The sequence below is a fragment of the Salvelinus sp. IW2-2015 genome, linkage group LG25, assembly GCF_002910315.2.
Source record: "Salvelinus sp. IW2-2015 linkage group LG25, ASM291031v2, whole genome shotgun sequence".
Taxonomy (NCBI): Eukaryota; Metazoa; Chordata; class Actinopteri; order Salmoniformes; family Salmonidae; genus Salvelinus; species Salvelinus sp. IW2-2015.
In genome coordinates, this window is record NC_036865.1 from 18,976,938 (window position 1) to 19,004,054 (window position 27,117).

The 27,117-nt window shown below is 42.3% G+C and overlaps 1 protein-coding gene across 3 annotated transcripts; it reads left to right on the forward strand.

The window, feature by feature from the left end:
* Window positions 1–6,499: 6,499 nt before the first annotated feature.
* Window positions 6,500–26,224, forward strand: LOC111952021 (alpha-actinin-2). 3 transcript variants are annotated; one of them, XM_023970433.3, is made up of 22 exons: window positions 6,502–6,837; window positions 13,225–13,339; window positions 13,420–13,539; window positions 13,868–13,954; window positions 14,184–14,271; window positions 14,484–14,562; window positions 15,977–16,058; window positions 16,616–16,701; window positions 17,245–17,337; window positions 17,586–17,816; window positions 18,055–18,202; window positions 18,400–18,550; window positions 19,724–19,832; window positions 21,887–22,027; window positions 22,365–22,547; window positions 22,653–22,787; window positions 22,975–23,154; window positions 23,310–23,456; window positions 23,673–23,750; window positions 24,215–24,280; window positions 24,450–24,608; window positions 24,807–26,224. In XM_023970433.3, exons 1-22 carry the CDS (start codon window positions 6,706–6,708, stop codon window positions 24,963–24,965), a joined length of 2,769 nt encoding a protein of 922 aa, XP_023826201.1. In that variant the 5' UTR covers window positions 6,502–6,705; the 3' UTR covers window positions 24,966–26,224. The 3 variants fall into 3 exon arrangements, with proteins under 3 accessions (XP_023826200.1, XP_023826201.1, XP_023826199.1); XM_023970431.3 differs by lacking the exon at window positions 23,673–23,750 and having other exon boundaries at window positions 6,503–6,837; XM_023970432.1 differs by lacking the exons at window positions 24,215–24,280; window positions 24,450–24,608; window positions 24,807–26,224 and adding an exon at window positions 24,068–24,208 and having other exon boundaries at window positions 6,500–6,837.
* The last annotated feature ends 893 nt before the right edge of the window (window positions 26,225–27,117 follow it).

The window sequence follows — 27,117 nt, forward strand, 5'->3', positions numbered from 1 at the left end:
TTGGTTTTAAATATACTTTAAGTATCAAAAGTAAATGTAATTGTTATATACTTAAGTATCAAAACTAAAAGTATATATTACATTTCACATTCCTTATGTTAAAACCTCTACGGGATCGGGGTCCCCCCCGTCGGACGGTTGAGCTAACGTAGGCTAATGTGATTAGCATGAGGTTATAAGTAACAACAAAAAAATCCCAGGACATAGACATATCTGATATGGGCAGAAAGCTTAAATTCTTGTTAAATCTAACTGCACTGTCCAATTTACAGTAGCTATTACAGTGAAAGAATACCATGCTATTGTTTGAGGAGAGTGCACAATTATGAACTTGAAAATGTATAAATAAACCAATAAGGCATATTTGGGCAGTCTTGATACAACATTTTGAACAGATATGCAATGGTTCATTGGATCAGTCTAATAATTTGCACATACACTGCTGCCATCTAGTTGCCAAAATCTAAATTGCACCTGGACTGGAAAATTATGGCCTTTCTCTTGCATTTCAAGGATGATGGTCCAAAACAATCAAAATAAATAAACGCATGTTTTTTTTCTTTGTATTATCTTTTACCAGATCTAATATGTTATATTCTCCTACATTAATTTCCCATTTCCACAAACTTCAAAATGTTTTCTTTCAAATGGAATCAAGAATATGCATATCCTTGCTTCAGGTCCTGATCTACAGGCAGTTAGATTTGGGTTTTGGGTAGATTTTAAGTAAAAGGGTTGGATCCTTTAAGCCAGGTATTCCTAAAATACATTTCTTCACATTTTCAAACAGTCCATTTATGAGTAGCCTCGTATCACTGCCCAAAATTTGATTAAATAATCGTGTGTTCTGCGAAATAACAACACAATGTCAAATACAGGTAGCCTAGTCAAATAATTAACATCCAATCACATTAACTGTTACTCTCTCGTGGGAATTCCACTAACGGTCCTTATGTAGCCAAACGTAGCTGCTGCTCATTCCATTTGCTCGAAAATTGATGAATGGTTAAAAAAAGTAAGGCCCACGTCCATAGAAACACATACCAGCTCTACTGGTAGTACTGCTACTACCAGCAGTACTACCAGCAGTACTACACCTGCACCTTTCGACGACACAAGTTGTTCTTCCACAAGCACATCCAATGCTAATTCTATATTTGTTGTTAACCCAGCTAGCATGGACTCTGACGGTTGTGAATCTGATGCAGCCGAAGAGCTACTGCCCCCTTACCTGGGAAAGCACTGAACAACAGACAGGGACGTTGGACCATCGAAGAGGCGCAAATATGATGAGAACTACATTGTTTTGGGGTTCACTTATATTGGGAGTAGTGCCTTTCCTCAGCCACAGTGTGTTATATGTGCAAAAGTACTATCTCACAACTAGATGAAACCACTCTTCAGCAGGCATTTAGAAACAAAACATGCCAATTTGAAAAATAAGCCACGGGAGGTTTTATTGCGAGAATTAAGACGACTTTCAAGTAGTAAGACATGTAAAAGCAACAGATACCATTAATAAGAAGGGGCTAGAAGCGTCTTATATGGTGAGCTACCGAGTGGCTAGGACAGGCAAGCCCCATACTATTGCGGAGGACTTAACTCTTCCTGCTGCCGCGGATATGGCTGTGGCAATGCTGGGGGGAAAGGACAAAAACACCCTCCCAGCGCCCCGGAGACACAGTACGCAGAGCCGGTGCAGGATACCCTGGGCCGAAACGGCGCACCGGAGACCAAACACGCTGGGCTGGCACAATCCGCCCTGGCTGGATGCCTACTCTCGCATGGCACTTGCGGGGGGCTGGCCTATAGCGCTCCGGGCTATGAGCGCGCACTGGTGACACTGTGCGCTTCACCGCATAACACGGTGCCTGACCAGTACTACGCTGCTTCCGGTAAGCACGGGGAGTTGGCTCAGGTCTATCGCCTGACTCCAGTTCTGCTTTCGGGTGGCGATATTCCCCAGCCTGTCTCCAGGGTCCCTTACCGTCCAATATCTCCTCCCAAGTCCAGGAGTCCTGAACCCTCTGCTCCTCCTTACCACGCTGCTTGGTCCGTTGGTGGTGGGTAGTTCTGTAACGGTCTTCTTCATCTGAGGAACAGGAAAGATCGGACCAAAACGCAGCGTGGTAAGTGTCCATGTTAATTTATTATAATTGAACACGAAAATACAAAATAACAAAGTGAATGTTAGAAACGAAAATCGAAACAGTCCTGAAAGGTGCAACAACACAAAACAGAAAACAACTACCCACAAACACCAGGTGGGAAAAGGCTACCTAAGTATGGTTCTCAATCAGATACAACGATAGACAGCTCCCTCTGATTGGGAACCATACCAGGCCAAATAAATAGAAATGAAAACATAGGGAAAAAAACATAGAATGCCCACCCCAACTGACGCCCTGACCAAACCAAAATAGAGACATAAAAAAGGAACTAAGGTCAGGGCGTGACAGACACAAACAACTGGATTCGTTATCCCTTTCATGCCCTGCCTCCAGTCCACTTACCAATATCTGAACAAGAGAGCCTCATCGAAATTGCAACAAGCGGTTCTGTGAAAATTGAATTTAATCAGAAGCCACTGCCAGATTTCTGGATTGGGCTGCGCTCAGAGTATCCTGCCTTGGCAAATCGCATGGTTAAGACACTGATGCCCTTTGCAACCACGTACCTATGTGAGAGTGGATTCTTGGCCCTCACTAGCATGAAGACTAAATACAGGCACAGACTGTGTGTGGAAAATGATTTAAGACTGGGACTCTCTCCAATACAACCCAACATTGCAGAGTTACGTGCATCCTTTCAAGCACACCCTTCTCATTAACCTGTGGTGAGTTATTCACAATTTTCGATGAACAAATAAGGTTTTATATGTAAGATGGCTAAATAAAGAGCAAAATTATTGATTATTATTAGATTATTATTTGTGCCCTGTTCCTATAAGAGCTCTATGTCACTTCCCACGAGCCGGGTTGTGACAAAAACTCACACTCATTCTTATGTTTAATAAATGCATCGTATAGTGTGTGGCAGGCTTACAATGATGGCAAAAAACAACATTTGAGAGTGCGCTGACCCTGGTGCTAGAGGGGGTACACAGCTGGAGGTTGAATGTTTGAAGGGGTACGGAACTATAAAAGGTTTGGTAACCACCGCTTTAAGCAAATCAGACGACACAATTACATTTTTTATTTATGGATATCCAGGGGCACAATCCAACACTTAAACATCATTTACAAACAAAGCATTTGTGTTTAGTGAGTCCACCAGATCAGAGTCAGTAGGGATGACCAGGGATGTTCTCTTGATAAGTGTGTGAATTTGACCATTTTCCTGTCCTGCTAAGCTTTTGAAATGTAAGAAGTACTTTTGGATGTCAAGGGAAATGTATGTAGTTAAAAGTAAATTATTTTCTTTAGAAAAGTGGGGGAGTAAAAGTAAAAGTAGTAAAAAATATAAATTGTAAAGTAGAATACAGACACCCCAAAAAACTACTTAAGTAATACTTTAAAGTATTTTTACTTAATTACTTTACACCACTGGTCCTGAGCGCTCTAGAGCAGGTTTTCATCAAGGATCTCTCTGTTCATCTTTCCCTCAATCCCGACTTATCTCCCAGTCCTTGTCATTGAAAAGCATCTTATTAGCATGACGCTGCCACCACCATGCTTCACCGTAGGGATGGTGCTATATTTCCTCCAGATGTAACACTTGGCATTTAGGCCAAAGAGTTCAATCTTGGTTTCATCAGAACAGAGAGTCTTGGTTCTCATGGTCTGAGAGTCCTTTAGGTGCCATTTGGCAAATTCCAACTGGGCTGTTATGTACCTTTTACTGAGGAGTGGCTTCCGTCTGGACACTTTACTATAAAAGCCTGATTGGTGGAGTGTTGCAGAGATGGTTGTCCTTCTGGAAGGTTCTCCCATCTCCACAGAGGAACTCTGGAGCTCTGTCAGAGTGACCATTGGGTTCTTGGTCACCTCCCTGACCATGGCCCTTCTCCCCCGATTGCTCAGTTTGGCTGTGCGGCCAGCTGACAGGTGTGTGCCTTTTCAAATCATGTCCAATCATTTGAATTTACCACAGCTAGACTCCAATCAAGTTCTAGAAACATCTCAAGGAGGATCAATGAAAACATGATGCACCTGACCTCAATTTCGGGTCTCATAGCAAAGGGTCTGAATACCTATGTAAATAAGGTATTTCTGTTTTAGTTTTTTTTATACATTTGCATTTTTATACATTTCTAAAAACCAGTTTTTGCCTTGTCATTATGGGGTATTGTGTGTAGATTGATGAGGACATTTTTTTATTTAATCCATTTTAGAATAAGGCTGTAATGTAAGAAAATGTGGAAAAAGGGAAGGGGTCTGAATACTTTCTGAATGCACTATTGTGTTTTATTTATGTATTGTGTTTTATTTGTAAACATATACAGGGCTCTCTTGTAAAATATTTTTTATCTCAATGTGAATCCGTTTAAATAAAGGTTTATACAAAATAAATAATACCCATTAAACCTAGCGGTCAAACAGGGAAATGGTTCCAATCGTTTTTCCACGATTAATTTTTCCGGTAGGGGATTTTAGAATCGCTTAAAATAAGGGCTGTGTTTTGTGTAAGTTTATCCAGGCGTGATGTTTTGGTAACCATGTAAATCTCTCTAGGACAAGGTGACCCAAAAATGAAATGCTAATTAGCTGCTATTGTGCCTATCATAAAGAACTACAAATGCCATGATGGTATGGACGAAGCTGCCAAATCGTGGCAAAGGTAAGAATCTCTGGATTAACTATCTAATGTTAGATAAATGTAGTAATGAATAAATGGGAAAAATGTCTTTAAATGGACAATTTTGTGAACTGTCTTGTGCAAGTTTTAAATTAACACAACACCTTTTAGCAAAGGTCTCAGCTAGAGATGACACGCAGGAGCTTGCAGGGATTTGTAGTTTTGCTTGATGTCTACTTTGATGCTGATTAGCATTCTCAAATCTGAGAGTAAATAGATCTGAATATATTGATAAAAGTCACCTTGTCTGAGAGAGATTTACATGGTTATCAAAACGTCATGCCAGGGTAAGCCTACATGATGCACAGCCCTTATTTTAATGTTTCTAAAATCCCCCCTGGGAAAAATATACGGTGGAAAAACGATTGGAACCATTTCCCTGTTTGGCCACTAGGTTTTATGGGTATTATGACACCTCCACTATGTGACTCTATGCCAAGAGCTCTGAACCTCTTGAGGAGCCTGAGGTCATTACATAACCCTTTCCTAAAGCATATCTTATGCTTCCCAGCTGAAACATTTCACGCATATATTTTGACAACATTTCGTGACGTTTTTGTTTTTGGTCTTAGTCCCCCAAAAAATGTGGCTGTTTGTGCACAAGTCGAAGTCCAGTAGTCAAGGTCTAGGCCCCTTCGTTGGTGATTGATCAACAGTAATACTCCTAGTTAAAGTGGAAACATTAAGTCATTAAGTGTTTGTTGTCATCCAACAATAGATGACTAATTTTCATGAAAAAAATGTCACTCTCCGAAATACTGCACCAAACATCTTAGCTAGATGTAAAATTGCAAGACTAACCTCTGCATAAACCTCAACATTAATGACAGACCTCTTTATTTATCTGAAATTAAATCAGACACTATTGAGATAGTGTTTTTGAATATGTTGTTGCTACGGTGGCTCAAGAGGGACAAACAACAGTAATATTGCAGCTTTTTTCTTGTTTTTCAAGCGAAGGTCTTTCGGGAGTATGCATTGCCTAGCCGAGTTCTGCAGGAGCAAACCGAACCTATCTATGCGCACACTATAATATATATATAATATATAATATAATAATATAATATAGTATAAGGGGATAGCGTTTCTTCATTTTTCTCTATACCAAGCCTCTCACTTGTACACAGCTCTCCGATGACCTCTCCGATGACAAGACAGTCAAGCCAACACATGAACCATTACGCCAATAGGTCGGACATTTTGGCTTAACGGTTAAGGTGTTGGCTGGACAGTCACTGGGTTCGAGTCCAGGTCCTGCCTACTCCCCGAGTTCGCCACAACATGGTTTCATTGTCTCAACTGCCCCTAATTTACTACAACTTCCGAGTGCTTAGGAGAGGGTCAGCTTGAGCAAAGTGAGGTGTAGAATCACTGATCTACAAATAGGATTCCTTGACAAATTATAGGCTTTGTCCAATTAAGATTCGTAGAGTGACGTCTCCCCTGGCTTATTAGCCGATCCGCCTACCGATCCCCCACAATCATGATGGGGCACACTCTTTTCACGCCACTTCGATACAAAGTGATATTCCTAGCAGGTTAGGGAAGCATTTTCAGTAACCCTTTCCCTAACTTTAACCTCAGTCTCCTAACCTGCTGCATACGTTTCCCTAACCTGCTACATCGAAGTGGCGTGATAAGAGTGTTTCCTCTGAGTGTATAGCGCCCTGCGCGCCTGCCATGTGACCTGTCAGTACTAATTGCTATCAGCATTTGTTCCACTGTGGCAACTGCGGCCAGACCGAACACCGGCAAGCGTGTGAGAGAGGGAGTCAAATAGAAAGATAGGGAGACAGAGGAAGTTACCCAGCCCAGAAAAAAATATTAAATTATCAGAGTCTAAATAGATAAGAATATTGGAGGACAAAAACGATTTGAATTTGGGGGAATACAAAGACTTAAGACGCAATGATGACCCAAATAGAGACGACAGTGCATTATAATAACGGATTCGGGGATGAGGAGGACTACATGATACAGGAGGATGAGTGGGACAGGGACATGTTGCTGGACCCTGCCTGGGAAAAACAGCAAAGAAAGGTAAGTCAAGAGAAGATGACCTGCAGATAACCAATTTAACAAATTAACGTTACGCAGTACAGTAGGACTACTTTACGCACGGGATTGGGAGTTCATATGAGAGCAAATTAACATTTGTTTGCATTTCCATTGTTTTATTAATTTAATATTGAGTTATTCACGTTGAGCGCAGGCTCAAAACTCTGTCTCTTGTTCCTGGTATTTGGTTCAGCCGGAGCCGGGGGTCTGTCTTGGCTCCAGTTGACGGGAATATTGACGGACGGATGCGGTGGGTACCAGCTAACAATAGCTCAATGAGCGGCTCTTAAGACTGTTGCCATTCCACTGATACGCGAGGAATGAGAACTGTCAACAGATGCTTCTAACACATGATGACGTCCTTGGGATTAGAATGAATGCTATATCTAATTTTAACTTCGAGACCAAAAGGCATTATAGTAGGTTAATCCAGTGTCCTTAGTGTGGAACTATTTTGTTTATAGAAACCACAAAATACTGTTCCAAGCATCTGAATATTAGGCCCCCAACTCAGTATCCGTCAACTGGTCTCAAACAAAAGGTTATTATGTCTTCCTTCGAAATGCTCATCGCAGCGGGAAGAAGGGGTGCTGAGGGTGCTGCAGCACCCCTGACAAATCACAATTTGTAACCTTTATTTAACTAGGCAAGTCAGTTAAGAACAAATTCGTATTTAAAATGACGGCCTACACCGGCCAAACCCAGACGATGCTGGGCCAATTATGTGCCGCCCTGTGGGACTCCCAATCACGAGTGGTGCAGTGCTCTAAGGCACTGCATATCAGTGCAAGAGGCGTCATATATGTGATATATATATACACACCTGCTCATTCAAGGGTTTTTCTTTATTTTGACTATTTTCTACATTGTAGAATAATAGTGAGGCATCAAAACTATGAAATAACACGTAGTAACCAAAAAAGTGTTAAACAAATCAAAATATATTTTAGATTTGAGATTCTTCAAAGTAGCCACCCTTTGCCTTGATGACAGCTTTGCACACTCTTGGCATTCTCTCAACCATCTTCACCTGGAATGCTTTTCCAAAAGTTGAAGGCGTTCCCACATATACTGAGCACTTGTTGGCTGCTTTTCCTTCACTCTGCGGTCCAACTCATCCCAAAACATCTCAATTGGGTTGAGGTCGGGTGACTGTGGATGCCAGGTCATCTAATGCAGCACTCCATCACTCTCCTTCTTGCTCAAACAGCCCTTACACAGCCTGGAGGTGTGTTGGGTCATTATCCTGTTGAAAAACAAATGATAGTCCACTAAGCGGACACCAGATGTGATGGCGTATCGCTGCAGAATGCTGTGGTAGCCATAATGGTTAAGTGTGCCTTGAATTCTAAATAAATGACCGACAGTGTCACCAGCAAACTCCCCGCACACCATCACACCTCCTCCTCCATGCTTCACGATGGGAACCACACATGCGGAGATCATCCGTTCACCTACACTGCGTCTCACAAAGATAGGGCGGTTGGAACCAAAAATCTCAAATTTGGACTCATCAGACCAAAGAACAGATTTCCACCGGTCTAATGTCCATTGCTCATGTTTCTTGGCCCAGGCAAGTCTCTTCTTATTATTGGTGGCCTTTAGTAGTGGTTTCTTTGCAGCATTTTCGACCATGAAGGCCTGATTCACGCAGTCTCCTCTGAACAGTTGATGTTGAGACGTGTCTTTTACTTGACCTCTGTAAAGCATTTATTTGGGCTGCAATTTCTGAGGCTGGTAACTCTAATGAACTTATCCTCTGCAGCAGAGGTAACTCTGGGTCTTCTTTTCCTGTGGCGATCCTCATGAGAGCCAGTTTCATCATAGTGATGGTTAGTTTTTGTGACTGTACTTGAAAACTTTAAAAGTTCTTGACATTTTCCGTATTGACTGACATTCATGTCTTAAATTAATGATGGACTGTCATTTTTCTTTGCAAATTTGAGCTGTTCTTGCAATAATATGGATTTGGTCTTTTACCAATTAGAGCTATCTTCTGTGTACCACCCCTACCTTGTCACCTCACAACTGATTGGCTCAAACGCATTAAGAAGGAAAGACATCCCACAAATAAACTTTTAACAAGACGGATCCCAGGTGACTACCTCATGAAGCTGGTTGAGAGAATGCCAAGAGTGTGCAAAGTTGTCATCAAGCCAAAGGTTGGCTACTTTGAAGAATCTCAAATATACTTTTTTGGTTACTACATGATTCCATATGTGTTATTTAATAGTTTTGATGTCGTCACTATTATTCTACAACGCAGAAAATAGTAAAAATAATGAAAAACCCTGGATAGAGTAGGTGTGTCCAAACTTTTGACTTGTAATGTATATACAAAAATAATAATATTTGTGCACTAGGCCTTTATTACTACTGTATGAGCGGGTTGAAAAATACTTGTCAGCAGAGCATTTCACCATTTCCCCAAACTTTATTGCTATGGAAGAGGTTGAACTGTTCCTCAAATATCTTGGTTTAATGAGGCAAAACAAATATTTATTTTAGCTGCATGCTAAAGAAGACCTACAGTTGAAGTCGGAAGTTTACATACACTTAGGTCGGAGTCATTAAAACTCGTTTTTCAACCACTCAACAAATTTCTTGTCAACAAACTGTAGTTTTGGCAAGTCGTTTAGGACATCTACTTTGTGCATGACACAAGTCATCTTTCCAACAATTGTTTACAAACAGATTATTTCACTTATAACTCACTGTATCACAATTCCAGTGGGTCAGAAGTTTACATACACTAAGTTGACTGTGTCTTTAAACTGCTTGGAAAATTCTAGAAAATGATGTCATGGTTTTAGAAGCTTCTGATAGGCTAATTGACATAATTTGAGTCAATTGGAGGTGTACCTGTGGATGTATTTCAAGGCCTACCTTGAAACTCAGTGCCTCTTTGCTTGACATCATGGGAAAATCAAAAGAAATCAGCCAAGACCTCAGAAAAAAATGTGTAGACCTCCACAAGTCTGGTTCATTCTTGGGAACAATTTCCAAATTCCAGAAGGTACCACGTTCATCTGTACAAACAATAGTACGCAAGTATAAACACCGAGACTACGCAGCCGTCATACCGCTCAGGAAGGAGACACGTTCTCTCCTAGAGATGAACGTACTTTGGTGTGAAAAGTGAAAATCAATCCCAGAACAACAGCAAAGGCCCTTGTGAAGATGCTGGAGGAAACAGGCACAAAAGTATCTACGTATATCCACAGTAAAACGAGACCTATATCGACATAACCTGAAAGGCCGCTCAGCAAGGAAGACTGCTTACTGCTCCAAAACCGGCATAAAAAAGCAAGACTACGGTCTGCAACTGCACATGGGGACAAAGATTGTACTTTTTGGAGAAATGTCCTCTAGTCTGATGAATCAAAAATAGAACTGTTTAGCCATAATGACCAGCGTTATGTTTGGAGGAAAAAGGGGGAGGCTTGCAAGCCGAAGAACACCATCCCAACCGTGAAGCACGGGGGTGGAGGCATCATGTTGTGGGGATGCTTTGTTGCAGGAGGGACTGGTCCACTTCACAAAATAGATGGCATCATGAGACAGGAAAATTATGTGGATATATTGAAGCAACATCTCAAGACATCAGTCAGGAAGTTAAAGCTTGGTCACAAATGCGTCTTCCAAATGGACAATGACCCCAAGCATACTTCCAAAGTTGTGGCAAAATGGCTTAAGGACAACAAAGTCAAGGAATTGGAGTGGCCATCACAAAGCCCTGACCTCATACCTATAGAACATTTGTGGGCAGAACTGAAAAAGTGTGCGCGAGCAAGGAGGCGTACAAACCTGACTCATTTACACCAGCTCTGTCAGGAGGAATGGGCCAAAATTCTTATTGTGGGAAGGCTACCCAAAACATTTGACTCAAGTTAAACAATTTAAAGGCAATGCTACCAAATACTAATTGAGTGTATGTAAACTTCTGACCCACTGGGAATGTGATGAAAGAAATAAAAGCTGAAATAAATCCTTCTCTCTACTATTATTCTGACATTTCACATTCTTAAAATAAAGTGGTGATCCTAACTGACCTAAGACAGGGAGTTTTTACTAGGATTAAATGTCAGAAATTGTGAAAAACTGAGTTTAAATGTATTTGGCTAAGGTGTATGTAAACTCCTGACTTCAACTGTATGTGCCTACTGAGGGCCTTCTGCCTGGTATAGTTGGATAGCAATTTTGAACACGTGGGATTTGTTTCAGTTCTCAGTATCTTCTCTGGCGTCTTAGGTAGGACTCTATATTAGCTTTCCCTAATAATTTCCCTTAACTTTAATCCTATTACCCAGTAAGAGCCACAGGGGAAGACAGGGCTGCCCTTGAATAAGACCTGCTGACACCCTGAACTGTTCTTACCTTTATCCTAACATGCCCATTAGGCTACAATGTTGTAGCACATGCTAGGTGTTCCACCTAACACAACCAGGTATGCCACCCACTGATTTGGCCTGGTGTCGTGAAAATAACCTTGGCACATAAGACATTCTTGGAATCAAGACTGAAAACAATGAAGAAACAGCCTCAGGTGTTTGAACAAGTTTGAAATGATCTAGTAAAATCACCTATTTTTCTTTTATATAAAAATAAATGTAGGATTCTTAGACACCTTACAAAACATTATTGAACTTAGATTCTTTACCTCCGGAACACACCCCATAAAGCCACAAAGGCTCAGCTACTTCAATGACGGGTGGTCCTCATTGGACATGATTCATAAATATATTTAGCTCTGATCGTCAGGGCTGATGGAGGGGGGAAAAGGGGTGGGGGGTCGACAACTCTGGCGGGATCGGGTCTGGAGGGCCAGCCATGTTCTAAAGAGGAGGCAGCCGTTCAATGTCACATACACTTTGGTCTCTTTTGTCATGTGGAATGCGGCCCTTATTTCAAAGCCTCTAATATTCCTAATTAGGACAGTCATTCCCCCGGGCAGCCTCTCCAGATGGGTGACATTAACCCACAGCCTCTGGGGGACCAGGCTATGTGCTATAAGAACTTAAGGGCCAGAGGATCACTCTCCCAGTCATGCTGTGTGAACTGGAATGGCTTGAAAACACAGCATGTCAATAAAGCCTACAAACATTCCCTGTGTTTACACACAGTACCGTCAACACTGTAGATGGAAGCTGGAGGCAGATTTAGAAATCACATTCCTGGTTGTTGTAAGGAGTCTAATTGAGGCTGATCCACTGAGGCCATTTGAGAAGAGATGTTCAAAGTATCCAATTCAATTTACTTTAGATCACTCCCAGTTCGTGACACATCCAAGAAATTACATATTTAGGTGTTTCAATTTAGTCCCATAGCCCTCCACCCGTTTTAGCCTCTGGCCTTTCGGTATTCACATACCTGGAAGGGCTGGATAGATTGGGAAAGCAATATGGCAATAGCTCCACTTAGCATTTTTTATTTACCCAACAGTAGTTAACATTTTAGTAAAAGTGTGTCTCTTTTCTTTGCAAAGAGAAACAAGTGAGAGAAGAATGCACTGTTTGCATGTGGCATTTTCATCTCATCTTGATATTCAGTGAAAATGTTTTCTCCCTGTCTCTTATCACTAGGACCACGAGAGCATGCTAAATTGAACACCTTATATCCTCTGGAAAGTGAGCTGGGGTCTGCTCAGGGCTTTCAACTGTACAGTGTTGATTGCCTTTGCGTTCTGGTTGCTGTTTTGAGAACTTAATATAAACATAGCAGGAGAGAGTGCTCATGTTGAAGTCTTGCATAATAATACAGTACAAAGCATGAACACATAATTCAAATCAAATTCCTGTGTATGTGGGAGCACAAATTATTTTATCCTTTACAATAGGCGCTAGGTTGGTTGGAGGGAAGGTGTTATTTTAAACCAAGGGGTTTGCTGACCATCAACAAATAGGTTCATCTCAATATGTGGCACTTGCCATAGGTACCAGAGTCATCACAATTTATGACCTCCGGCTAAGTCCTGCTAAGCTGTTCTCTTGTATGTTTACAACCAGGCTATATACTAGAGCTGGGCGATATGGACAAAAATCCATATTGTGATGAAAGAAATTGGGGAGGTAGCTACTTTCATAACGTTGGTTGGCAAACACTTTCAAATGGGAAGCGTATATGATCCTTCCAATTGGAAAAGGTCATGTCAAATTCACTGTTCAAGTTTTAAAACGTTGTGGAACATTCTACTTTAGATGAATAAGACCATTAATGGAAAACTCACTCAAGGTTCACTGATGAGCTCACAGGAAGTCTCTATCATCAATGCTCAACCCCATCCTAATTTGAAATCACTGCATCAAAGTTATGTGAAGATTAAATTGTACTATTTGTATTTTACTCACCAAAATAAAATTTCCTTTGTAGACCTTCACAGCTTGGTGTAACTCCCACCTGAGGAAAGCAGGAACACAGATTGAGAACATTGAGGACGACTTTAGGAATGGCCTCAAACTCATGCTTCTCTTGGAAGTTATTTCAGGTAATGTTTGTTGAATATATAGTTGAATACATTGATTGGTAGTCATTACACTGAGATTAAATGCTGTTTGTTTCTCCCAGGTGAGAGGTTACCCAAGCCTGACAGAGGGAAGATGCGTTTTCACAAGATTGCCAACGTCAACAAAGCCTTAGATTTCATCACCAGCAAAGGAGTGAAACTTGTCTCTATTGGAGCTGAAGGTGATGTTTTATTCAGGCAGTACTTCATGTTCAGGCAGCTCAGTATCTTTTGATTTATTTGATTGATCCATTCATTATTTTATATTTTAGTCATTTAGCAGACACTTTTATCCAGAGTAATTTACAGGAGCAATTAGGGTTAAGTGCCTTGCTCAAGGAGACAACGATAGATTTTTCACCTAGTTGGCTCATGGATTCGAACCAGCGACCTTTCAGTCACTAGCCCATCACGTTTAATCGCTAGCCTACCTGCCACCCCATTATCTTTTTGCAGTTCCCACTCTAATTATGTGATGGATCTGATGGTAATTGGATGTTTTCCCCTCAGAAATTGTGGATGGTAACATTAAGATGACACTTGGAATGATATGGACCATCATCCTCCGCTTTGCCATCCAGGACATCTCTGTAGAAGGTAAGATACAACAATTCAAACAAAATAGGATACTTAAAAATATGCCTTTATTACCATTGTATAATAGATTATGTCCTGCATATGGATTCACAGTGTTTTTATACTGTAGCTACCTTCTTGGCCAGGTCTCCCTTGAAAAGAGATGATCTGTATTGACTTCCTGGTTTAATTAAATAGAGATCTCACTGGGGAATAGCGCTGTTGAAGAACTATTTATCTCTCCTCTCAGAAACCTCTGCAAAGGAAGGCCTTCTCTTGTGGTGCCAGAGAAAGACTGCCCCCTACAGGAACGTCAATGTCCAGAACTTCCATGTTAGGTGAGAACACTTTTTAGGCTTTGACTAATATGTATTTTTTCTATTTTATTATATTCTGTACTAATGTGTTAGTACTAAGTGATAAGACAGGCAAAGCTTGCAAACACTGTAGCTCTCTAGGACCAGCACTGGTAAACTCTGCTTTACTCAGTTATCATACCACTCTGACTTCTGACCTCTGACCTGGTTATCTCTGCTGCCTGCTGGTGAAGCTGGAAGGACGGACTGGCCTTCTGTGCCCTGATTCACAGACACAGGCCTGACCTCATCGACTACGCTAAGCTCAACAAGGTCTCTTGTGTGCCCCAAACACTAACCATGATGGTGTCAAGTGCCTCCCACATACTAACAGAGAAGGAAAGGTTCCCTATGTCCAGAGTAATAACTCCAGTCTTTTCACACAGCGTGGATTAACAGAAAGTTATTGACTTTAGAGAATCAGATATTAGAGTGCTTTGTTATGTTTAACTCGCCCAATTTCTCCTCACTGATGTCTGCATTCACTGTCTTAATGACATGCTCACCTGGCCCACCATTGTATAAAGCTGGAAGGACGGTTTAGCCTTCTGTGCCCTGATACACAAACACAGGCCAGATCTAATCAACTATCACAATCTGAAGGTATCGTATGTGTAAATAAAAAGTAGACGATGTTGTGTGTAGAATTGCGTGTCCACTGTGTAGTTGTATGCTGTTCTAGGCTTATCCTTTGGTAGACTGGGTCACTGTAGTGCGTTCATTAGAGTTCAAGAGTATATTGGTGTATCGGTGTTCAGGTGTTGTGTATAGACACATTTTGTCAAATAAAATGTGTAAGTGTAAAGAGTAGGCCACAGTGTGGAATATACATGTTTCTCCTTACACCTTGTAAGCTGTGGTCTTTTTAATAGTGACTGACATTTACATCTCCATCCTGAACTGACTTAGTCCTGACTGGGAATAGACAGAGAAATGTGAGTCACATCCCAGGAGAGCCCAGGGTTGACCTCAGCTGTGGCTGGCAGATACCTGTGCCTGGTACTGCTCTTTATAGGGCAATCAATCTATTCACGGTTGTTTGGAAATAGACAGGAAAATGGATAGATCTGTGGAACCCAAATCTTTTGGAAAGCCAGAGGCTTTGGGTTTCAGTAGAGGTGTCCCCCCTCTCTCGTACATATGCACACACACACACACGCACGCACACACGCACACACCTATATCAGAATCACCTTTATATGCCCCTCTGCCCCCCCAACACTCCCACGCGTGCATTGAGCCTAGACAGACCCTGTCAGCTGTCATGTCTGGCTCCAGGTGAGCGGGCTCAGTAAGCCCTGAGTGTTAGCTTGCTGAAATGGCTCCATGTGGGGAACAGGCCCATGGGTATCTGCCCGCCCTGGATCTCTGCAGCTGCCACTGTCCTGTAACAGGCCTTTTCCCCTCGGCCGGCATCAGTGGAACAGACTTAGGACAATAGCAGCAGCATGAGCCCTCTCCTCCCACTAAACACACTGACTCACCCTACCCCATTAGTGAGGAGGCACTTACTGACTGTCTGTCACCTGTTTGGTTAATTCCATCACTGGATACACGACAGTTTGTAAACTGGTTTCAAATACTGTACACATGCACATGTTTTCTCATATAAAAAGTAAATGAGAAGATGACTTTGTTTATTAGTTTAATTGGAAAGTATGTTTCTATAATATTTATACTTTTCTAGGATGATCCTATGGGGAACCTGAACCTGGCATTTGACATAGCAGAGAAGCACCTGGATATTCCCAAGATGCTGGACGCAGAAGGTAATGTCTTCTAAGGAAACAACGTTTTGAAAATCGCCATTAGCTATAGGCATGTCATTCTGCTCATTATGAAAACATAAACCATCTTATCTGGTACTGTAATGGTGGGAGTCAGACTGTGGGTTTTGTTACAGGATTGCCTGGAAGAGATTGCCAGGAAGATTGTCTGTACTTGTATGCACATTGTAATGATGAAGTCCTATGTGCCTGGTCTCCCCACACAGATTTTATAAGCGCAGCCAGGCCAGACGACAGGACTGTTATGACCTATATGTCCAGTTTGTATCACACATTTGCAGTGGTACAGAAGGTGAGGGGACATTGATGCTGTGTAGTCCTAGTGTCAACGTGACCTGGTCCTTGTTTAGATCTCTTTGCCATAGACCCCCCCACCTTCCCTCCAGGATAGCCCTGCGCTACGATGTTCAGGTTTGGAGTCGATCTTTGGTCCTTTTCCTCTGTCAGTGTTCTTGTGTTTCCTGTTCACCACCTTCCCTATCTTCCTCCTTTTGTACTTGTTGTCTGTCACCCTCTTCTGTCCCTCCCTCCCTCTGTAGACATCTTTAACACCCCCAAGCCTGATGAGAGAGCTATCATGACCTATGTGTCCTGCTTCTATCATGCATTTGCTGGAGCCGAGCAGGTATACAGCTTGCACCATGAACAGTTTGAATTGCGTTTGTGAATGCAATGTGTTGTGGGTACAATACCTCCAAAACCAATTGATGATGATTACCATATGTCAATCACTCCTCTCTAGCCTACGAGTTGTTTGAGGTCATAATTCTATTAAGTTGGCAAATTGTGAGTTTCACTTTGAAATTAATGTTTTTGGAACGATGCACACAGATTGCGTTAAAAGTATGACTTAAATGGTGTGCGTGTTGGGGGTGGGGGGGTGTACTGTATGACGAATTGTATTGCATGAGGAATTGCATTAGATATGAGACAAGAACCACCTCACCTCTCTTTCCCCCCTCCCCTCCCCTAACCTCTCTTTCCCCCCTCCCCTCAACTCTTTCCCCCCTTCCCTTACTTCTCCCTCCTCCTCCCCTCACCACTCTTTCCCCCCTCCCCTCAAATCTATTTCCCACCTTCCCTCACTTCTCCTTCTCCCCTCCCCTTCCATCCCCTCACCTCTCTTTCTCCTCTCCACTCACCTCTCTTTCCTCCCTCCCCTTGGTAGGCTGAGACGGCGGCTAACAGGATCTGTAAAGTGCTGGGTGTGAACCAGGAGAATGAGAAACTGATGGAGGAATACGAGAGGCTGGCCAGCGAGGTAAAGCAACACAGAAGCATACATTTGGACATATGCTTTCATATTGGTAAACTTTCTTAGGAGAGCTACTTCTACCCCAATCTGAATACTCAAAAAGTCCATTGTCTTACACAAACTTGTAGGAATAGAATTTCCCAGTATTTAAATAAAATTCAATGTCGAATTCCTACTTAACTGAATTGAGAGGAATGACAACAAATGAACCGCAAATGAAGCTCCACCCCATCATCACCCACTGTGTTCCGTAGCTACTGGAGTGGATCCGCCGGACCACCCCATGGTTGGAGAACAGGACTGCAGAGAAGACCATGGTTGAGATGCAGAGAAAGCTGGAAGATTTCAGAGACTACCGCCGCATGCACAAGCCCCCCAAGGTGCAGGAGAAGTGCCAGCTGGAGATCAGCTTCAACACCCTGCAGACCAAGCTGCGCATCAGCAACCGTCCCGCTTTCATGCCCTCGGAGGGAAAGATGGTGTCTGTAAGTGTAAACACCCAGCATTCAATGATACATCATATCAAACTGATGAAACAGTCATCAGTCAAATCACAGTAGTTGTAGATAGCTATGGATATAGATCATCCAAAATACCAAGGTAAACACCAAGGCACTTTTGCCAAAACCCTGATAGAGTTAAAAGCCTTTTTAATAGCATATCTACTGAGCGTGGTGCTTTGCTGGTTTTGACCCGTGTCTTTGTGTCTCGATGTGGCTGTAGGACATAGCCAGTGCATGGCAGGGGCTGGAGGGGGCAGAGAAAGGCTACGAGGAGTGGCTTCTGACAGAGATCCGAAAGCTCGAGAGACTGGACCACCTGGCTGAAAAGTTCCGCCAGAAAGCCAGCACCCATGAGACCTGGGCTAATGGTATGTCTGGGATAGGATTGTCTGTCTGTCTGTGGAGGGTTCACTTATGTTTCTGGTTTTTCTAGAGTTTGAAGTTTGAATGTAATTGATTAGCTCCAAATCCTTAGAGATATGTCAATGGGAAAATGTCAGTAAATCTTCAACATTTGTTTTGGCTAATGTCTCAGTTTCTCTCGCTGTCTGTGTGTATGACCCAGGTAAAGAGCTGATTCTATCTCAGAAGGACTACGAGACGGCCACCCTGACAGAGGTGCGGGCGTTGCTACGGAAACACGAGTCGTTTGAGAGTGACCTGGCTGCTCATCAGGACAGGGTGGAGCAGATCGCTGCCATCGCACAGGAGCTCAAGTATGGATCCTTCCTTTAATCTTCAGGCTAGGCGTCCCGCTAGCGGGACAACTTCCGGTGAACCTGGAGGGCGCGCAATTCAAATAAATAATCATAAGAATGATGGATATTAAACATTTAGGTACATACAAGTGTCTTATATCGGTTGAAAGCTTAAATTATTGTTAGTTTAACTGCACTGTCCGATTTACAGTAGGATTTACAGCGAAAGCATGCCATGCGATTGTTTGAGGACGGCACCCCGCATCAAAATATTTTTCCACCGGCACAGGTTTCATAAATTCACAAATAGCGATTACATATTCACTTACTTTTTGAACATCATCCTCTGATTTGTCATCCAAAGGGTCCCAGCTATAACATGTAGTCATTTTGTTAGATAAAACCCTTCTTTATATCCCAAAAAGTCAGTTTAGTTGGCGCCATCGATTTGAGTAATCCACTCGTTCAATATGCCAAGATAGGAATCGGAAATCTACCCCTAACCTTTGTTTCAACAAGTCAAAATACATTTCTATTTAATCCTCAGATACCCTAAAATGTAATCAAACTATAATATTTCATACGGAAAGTAATATGTTCAATAGGAAACCAATATTAGCAGGTGCGTGTTCTCTTCATGGCGCGCTCACACACGGAATTCCAAGACTGTGTCCCTGTAGTTAAACTCAGTATTCTTACTCGTTTTGGAAGAAACAAGCCTGAAGCCTTGAACATTGAGTGCTGACACCTAGTGGAAGCCATAGGAATTGCATACTGGGAGCTAGATTTAATTATTTCCCTATACGTTCCATTGTAAGAGCATGGGCTCTCAAAAAAAAGAATTCTGGTTGGCTTTTCTTTGGATTTTCTCCCACCATATCTATGGTGTTATAGTCGCCTACATTATTTTAACATTTCTACAAACGTCAAAGTGTCTTCTTTCCAATGGTGCCAATTATATGCATATCCTGGCTTCAGGGCCTGAGCAACAGGCAGTTTACTTTGGGCACGTCAGTCAGGCGGAAATTGAGAAAAAAGGACCCTCTAACCCTCCTAACCATCATCCCAACCAAGTCCTATTCCTAAAATCATGGCTTTGACAAGGACTACGACTGGAATTCTTCTTAAATAATACCAAACAGTCTGAAGTTGCTCTTCATTGACCTGTATGCTTCCTGTGGTGTTGTGCAGTGAGCTGGACTATTATGATGTGGCTGCTGTCAACCAGAGGTGCCAGAGAATCTGTGACCTGTGGGATCAACTTGGTACACTGACCCAGAAGAGGAGAGAGGCTCTGGAGGTGAGTGAAGGGGGTTGAAGTTTGGGACATGACATGTTATATTCCCAGCTAAGGTAAACTGGCTAAACTGCTGTGCCAAGTGAAAAGTAAGCCAGCACAGTACAGCTTGGTAGTGTGGGAATAAGAACCAGTTCCATCAATCCAGAAGAGAGCTGAAGAGGTAAGGCCATGAATGACGTTACCTTGGGGTGGGGTGGATTGTTCACAGGACAACTTAACCCATAATAATTCTAAATCTCATGTATATTATATTGAGATAGCTAAGGGTGAGATATGAATACACAGCTGATTGAGGAGGGTGGGGTAATGTGTCCAATTAGTCTACTGATGGCACATTTACAGTGCCTTCAGAAAGTATTCACACCCCTTGACTTTTCCCACATGAAGTTGTGTTACAGCCTGAATTTAAATGATATTATATTGAGATTTATGGTCACTGGCCTAAACACACAATAACCCATAATGTCAAAGTGGAATTGTGTTTTTAGAACTGCTTACAAATAAATAAAACATGACAAGCTGTAATGTCTTGAGTCAATAAGTATTAAACCACTTTGTTGTGGCAATCCTAAATAAGTTCAGGAGTAAATCATTTTCTTATCAAGTCACATAATAAGTTGCATGAACTCAGTTTGTGTGCAATAATAGTGTTTAACAGGATTTTTGAATAACTACCTCATCTCTGTACCCCACACATTCAATTATCTGTAAGGTCCCTCAGTTGAGCAGTGAATTTCAAACACAGATTAAACCACAAAGACTAGGCCGGTTTTCCAATGCCTCTCAAAGAAGGGAACCTATTGGTAGATGGTTAAAAATGTAAATAGCAGATATTGAATATCCCTTTGAGCATGGTGAAGTTATTAATTACACTTGGGATGGTGTATCAATACTCCCAGTCATTGCAAAGATACAGCCTTCCTTCCTAACTCAGTTGCCATAAGGCCAATGGTGACTGTAGAACAGTTACAGAGTTTAATGGCTGAGGATGAATCAACAATATTGTAGTAACACAATATTAACCTAATTGACAGAGGGAAAAGAAGGAAACCAGTACAGAATAAAAACATTCCAAAACATGCATCCTGTTTACAACAAGGCGCTAAAGTAATACTGCAAAAATTGTGTCAAAGCAATTCACTTTTTGTTCTGAATACAAAGTGTTATATGTTTGTGGCAAATACAATACATTACTAAGTACCACTCTGCATATTTTCAAGAATAGTGGTGGCTGCATCATGTTATGGGTATGCTTATAATCGTTAAGGACTGGGTAGTATTTCAGGATAAAAAAGAAATGGAATAGAGATGAGCACAGGCAAAATCCTAGAGGAAAACCTGGTTCAGTCTGCTTTCCACCAGACACTGGGAGATGAATTCACCTTTCAGCAGGACAATAACGTAAAACACAAGGCCGAATCTACACTGGAGTTGTTTACCAAGAAGACAGTGAATGTTCCTGAGCGGCTCGACAACACATTTGACAGAGCTTGAAGAATTTTATAAAATAATGGACAAATGTTGCAAAAGCTAGGTGTGGATGGTTCTTAGAGACTTATGTAAATTAGGTATTTCTGTATTACATTTTCAATAAAACATGTTTTCACTTTGTCATTATGGGGTATTGTGTGTAGATGGGTGAATTCAGGCTGTAACACAACAAAATGTGGAATAAATCAAGGGGTATGAATAATTTCTGAAGGCACTGTATGTAGATATGGTTACCGGTCCAGCATCTGGCTGGCAGGATGCCCAGTCCTTTTCCTCTGATCCACACTGGGCACTCATGACCTACAAATGTGTCAAGAAAAACAGCCAGGCCTGGGATTAGGGTGACTGACATGGGCTGCTGTCTGCCCCCTCTCCCTGCCCAAAGGAAGGGGTCTAATATGGATTAGACCCCTTCCTTTGGGCAGGGAGACCACCTTGCCAATTCAGCGGTCAATTGGGTCATGTCAATGTGATGCATCCTGGGATTAGCAGTCCAAACAGGCAATGTTGATGAATTGTCAATGAGATTAATGACAAGTGTTTTTTTCTCTCCTATTTTCCAGAGGACAGAGAAGTTGCTGGAAACCATTGATCAGTTGTTCCTGGAGTTTGCCAAGAGATCAGCACCCTTCAACAACTGGATGGAAGGGGCCATGGAGGATCTGCAGGACATGTTTATTGTACACACTATCGATGAGGTTCAGGTACATAATTTTTATTTATTTAACTAGGCAAGTCAGTTAAGAACAAATTCTTATTTTCAATGACGGCCTAGGAACAGTGGGTTAACAGGCTTGTTCTGTGGCAGAACAACATATTTTGACCTTGTCAGCTCGGGGATTCGATCTTGCAACCTTTCGGTTACTAGTTCAACGCTCTAACCACTAGGCTACCTGCCACCCCATAATGCTCGCAATAAGTATTTTAATAATTCTATGGTTGTTACAACTGTTACGTCATTTTGACACAGTGCCCATTACTTGCCATGTTCTTGTAAGTACAAGCCAACACGGCAACTTCTCCTCTCCTCCTTCCCTGCAGAGCCTGATCTCTTCCCATGAGCAGTTCAAGGCCACCCTCCCAGAGGCAGATGGAGAGAGACAGGCCATCCTGGGGATCCACATGGAGGTGCAGAAGATCTCCCAGAGCTACGGCATCAAGGCCAACCTCATCAACCCCTACAGCACCATCACCACCGAGGAACTCCTCGCCAAGTGGGACAGGGTAGGACCTCGAAATTCACATACGTACACTTGAGACACGGATGCATATACTCAGTGACTTTCTATGTCAGGTTGATGTATGTGTTGTCGTCATGTTGCTGACCAGGTGAAGAAGCTGGTTCCCCAGAGAGAAGGCTCCCTCCAGGAAGAGCTAGCACGGCAGCATGCTAGCGAGAGGCTGAGACGGCAGTTTGCTGTCCAGGCTAACCTCATCGGACCATGGATACAGACAAGGATGGAGGTCAGAGAGTCAGCCATCTGTTTATTGTCCAGGGCAGGGGTCTCTAACACTGTTCCTGGAGAGCTACTCTCTGGTTGTAACCTACAGGATGGTAGCTCTTCAGGAACAGGGTTGGAGAGCCCTGGTCTAGGGGTATCTTTGGAACTGGAACAAAAACCTGAATTGCTCATATGTGTGGTTCTGACAGGAGATTGGCCGCTGCTCCCTGGAGGTGGGTGGTACCCTGGAGGACCAGATGACCCAGCTGAAGCAGTTTGAGCACGTCATCGTCACCTACAAGCCCAACATCGACAAGCTGGAGGGAGACCACCAGCTCATCCAGGAGTCTCTGGTGTTTGACAACAAGCACACCAACTACACTATGGAGGTACTGCAGAGCACCACAGAGATACGGTCTCTGCATGCAGTCTATTAAGATTAGATGTGGTCATGGGGATAATGATGATGGATGTCTTTGAGATTTCATTGGCAGCTGGTTAATCTGCCTGTGTGTCTATATCTGTCTTGTCATCATGGTAACAGCACATCCGTGTGGGCTGGGAGCTCCTCCTCACCACCATCGCCCGCACCATCAACGAGATCGAGACCCAGATCCTGACCCGTGATGCCAAGGGCATCAGCCAGGAACAGATGCACGAGTTCCGCTCTTCCTTCAACCACTTTGATCGGGTACAGTGCTCCTTCCGCTTCCTGTACTCCCGGTTCTCTGATTCATATATTAACATTTAACCTGAATGGCATAATGTATAGGTCTATAAAAATAAAAAAAGTATTTTGATATTGGTTCCACATTGTTGTAATGCTTCATGTTATAGACACTTGCATGTGTGTGAGAGAGAGACACTTCTGAGTGTGACTAACACCCCCTCTAACACCTGGCCCCAGGAGAACACAGGCAAACTGCGTTGTGAGGAGTTCAAGGCCTGTCTGATCAGCCTGGGTCATGTGGGCAATGACCATCAGGTACTCAACCCTACTGACCTCTAACCTTTCATGATCCCTGACTGACCTCTCGCTGATGACTTGGGCTTCTTCCCTCCCTTCTAGAGTAGACCACACCTGCTGCTACCTCTCATATGTTTTTAGTTGTATCGATATTTTGACAGTTGGGCTCTACAGCATGACAATGTTGGTGGCAGCAGCTTTGGCCTATTATGACAGTTCATTTAGAATTGACTACTAAAGTATTTATTGTCTCTCTCTCCATGTCTTCTAATGTTACTGTCTTTGTCACTGTGTCCATCTGTCTGGTTGTGTCTGTGTCCATTTCTCTGTGTTAGCTTTGGCCTTCTCCCATTCCTGATCTCCACTGCTCTGCCATCCACCTTCTCTTGGTCTCCCTTCTCCTCCCTGTCCCATCCCTTCTCCTCCCTGTGCGGTGATCCACTCCCAACCTCCACCCTACGACCCTTGACCTCTGACTACAGAAGAAACACGGGGCGATGGACACTGATGACTTTAGAGCCTGTCTGATCTCCATGGGTTATGATTTGGTAGGAGTCTCAATATGCTCATGCAGAATTACAGTATGCAAACAATGCATAATAATACCAAGAGCTATTGATAATATACTGTATGTGTAATGACGCAATGACGAATAAAGATATATGTTCTTTTCTCTGATTTCTCTCTCCCTGATCTCTGTCTCTCTTTGACTGTCAGGGTGAAGTGGAATTTGCCCGCATCATGATGCTGGTAGATCCCAGTGCCACTGGCATGGTGTCTTTCCAATCCTTTATCGATTTTATGACCAGAGAAACCACTGACACAGACACAGCCGACCAGGTCGTGGCATCCTTCAGGATCCTGGCAGCCGATAAGGTATGTGTGTGCGAGAGAAAGAGAAAGTGAATGGGAGTGTGGAAATTGAGTGGACCATGTCAATCACACAGAAGGGGTGAATTCAGTATAACAGTAAACAGGCATATTATTCTGTCAGATTAGGAAAATTTGGTAGAGCGGACTTCTCTAAATGAGCCCGTTCTCTCCCCCCTACCCCTTCTCCTCCCCCCTCCACAGCCCTACATCCTGGTTGAGGAGCTGAGGAGGGAGCTCCCCCCTGACCAGGCAGAGTACTGCATCTTGAGGATGGCCCCCTACAGTGGTCCAGGGGGACCCGTGGGGGCTCTAGACTACACTGCCTTTTCCACTGCCCTCTACGGAGAGAGTGACCTCTAACTCTGCAAGATGACCCCCAAGATTGACCTTTTGACCCCAGCCAAAATATCTGTATGAAATCCCCTTTAATCCACTGTAAAAGCAAGGATTATGATTATTTAAATTTTGGGATATCTGTTTGCTGATTTGAGAGAATAGATCTGGACTATTTTAGCAAAAGCTTGATTGAAATGACAGTAAAGTATGCAATTTAAGTATCATAATAGGTTCTATGATAGCACACTGATAACTGTGTAAGGTTATCAAGTGTGCCTCTCATACTCCATTCTAAAAAGTAATGACACACATGTTGTTTATGTCAACAAAATGTACTTGTGATATAATCCTAGCACATGGTGCCTGCTCTATGCTAACTTTTCTCGCAAGTTACCCAATATAAATGAAGAACAGTTTGGCTAAAGGCTATGAGTGATTGATTGAACAATACGTTACACAGTTCACACAAAATATATACATCTCAAACCCAAAGCTAAGAGCCTCTTCACACACTTACTAGACATTTTTCGTAAACATGTCGGCTACACGTTACTCAAATGTAAACCTCTGGAGGTAGTGCACAACACTCTCTCAACAGCTGCCCCCCTTGAATCAGTGTAAACAGAATTGTCTTGTTAATTGAGCCAACACACCTACAGTATAAATGGTAATAGTAGAGCAATGTTTTTCAAACAGTTGAAATGTATAGACATTTTCCTAATATTTGAGACTGAATATTGCAGTAACAGCCAGTTACATTCTGAAATTGTTGCAGTAGCTGTCGGCTGCACTGAGCCAGGTAAAATTATGGAAGCCCATCCTCACCACCAAAAACATGTCAAATGATGGCTATGTTTTTTTATTTGTAACATTGTGTGGTGATTTCAGAGGTGGCTCCACAGGTCCCAGAGTGGTGGGAGAATTTTTTTTCCTAGGGCCCGTTTTTCATAATCTGGCAGTAGGCTAACCTAACCAACTCTGTACCCTAGTTGTAGCATTTGACATAGTAATAAATCAGCTGTACAAAAAAAAGGTTTTATATGGGCTATGATGGCATCAGATAATTTTTCTAATCAAGTCATATGTGTTTTTTAAAAGCCCCTGGAAAACTCCTGGCCCTAGGGAGGATGGAAACATTAAAACCCTTTACACAGACAAAGAAAGAACAACTGCGATTGGACAAAAACAGACAAAAAATTAACAGATCTGAGCTCGCTGTATGCAGGATTGCATCATTTAGGCCTTTGCATCTGTAATTAAAAAGATACTCATACTGAATGTCATCACTATTGTGTTGATTCATTAATTCCAGTCAATACTTGTTTTTTTAAAAAGGCGTAGGTAGCCTAGCCACCCGAAGTGTGAATATAAACCAAATATGATCACATTCACATTTTCCCAAAAGACAAATAAATGGGCCTATTTTGGGCTATAAATACATGTCTTAGGCTATAAAATCATGATGTTAAGTTTTCCCTGGCCAGGCCCAGATAGGATCAGAGCACAAAGGCTGTTTCTCTAGGCTACCTGCAGCTGTCGTTGTTATCTGTAGGCTACAGTTGAACAGACGAAAGCACAGACTAATTGTGCATGTTGGCAAATCACGATTCATACAATTAAATACAATTGGTGGCGTTTATGGGCTTCCATATAAAACAGCTCATCACGGTAAATGATCTTATACCCACGTTTTCAGTCGCAATTATTTGCTTCTGACATGTAATGATTTGCATGATTTTTTATCAAAATTAAGCCTGGTTTGTTGTAATACTGTAAGGTAGTCCTTCTGTACTTTTATATTCGTGTGAGAAGGTTAATCGTTTGTTTTTGATAGGCTAACGTTACACTACTTGATGAAGACATGCCATTATAGCAACGCCGTGATTTTGTCTTGAAGCTAAAATGTAATGAGTGTAGCCTACAGACGAGAAAATAAAAATAAAAATAAAAAATTAAATTTTTGAATTATTCAAGATTGTAATATGATTTGGTTGCATTATTCAATCGTGTAATATGTTTTACAAGAAAGGTTTCTGTCATTGTTGAATAGTTTGTGCTTACCGGCTAATGGATACCGTGATATTTAAGGTCAATTTGAGCTGCGGTCTCGGACTAAGAATGTTCTGTTGCCAGCCACAAAAAAAGTAAGCAAAGATTATTGATATACTGACAAGAC

Bases quoted from the DNA above. Each gene is read 5' to 3' on its own strand.
- LOC111952021 (XM_023970433.3), top strand. From the start codon at position 6,706: ATGATGACCCAAATAGAGACGACAGTGCATTATAATAACGGATTCGGG. The intron at 16,702-17,244 runs GTATACAGCTTG...TCCCCTTGGTAG, and splicing joins CATTTGCTGGAGCCGAGCAG to GCTGAGACGGCGGCTAACAG. The intron at 22,028-22,364 runs GTACATAATTTT...CCTTCCCTGCAG, and splicing joins ACACTATCGATGAGGTTCAG to AGCCTGATCTCTTCCCATGA.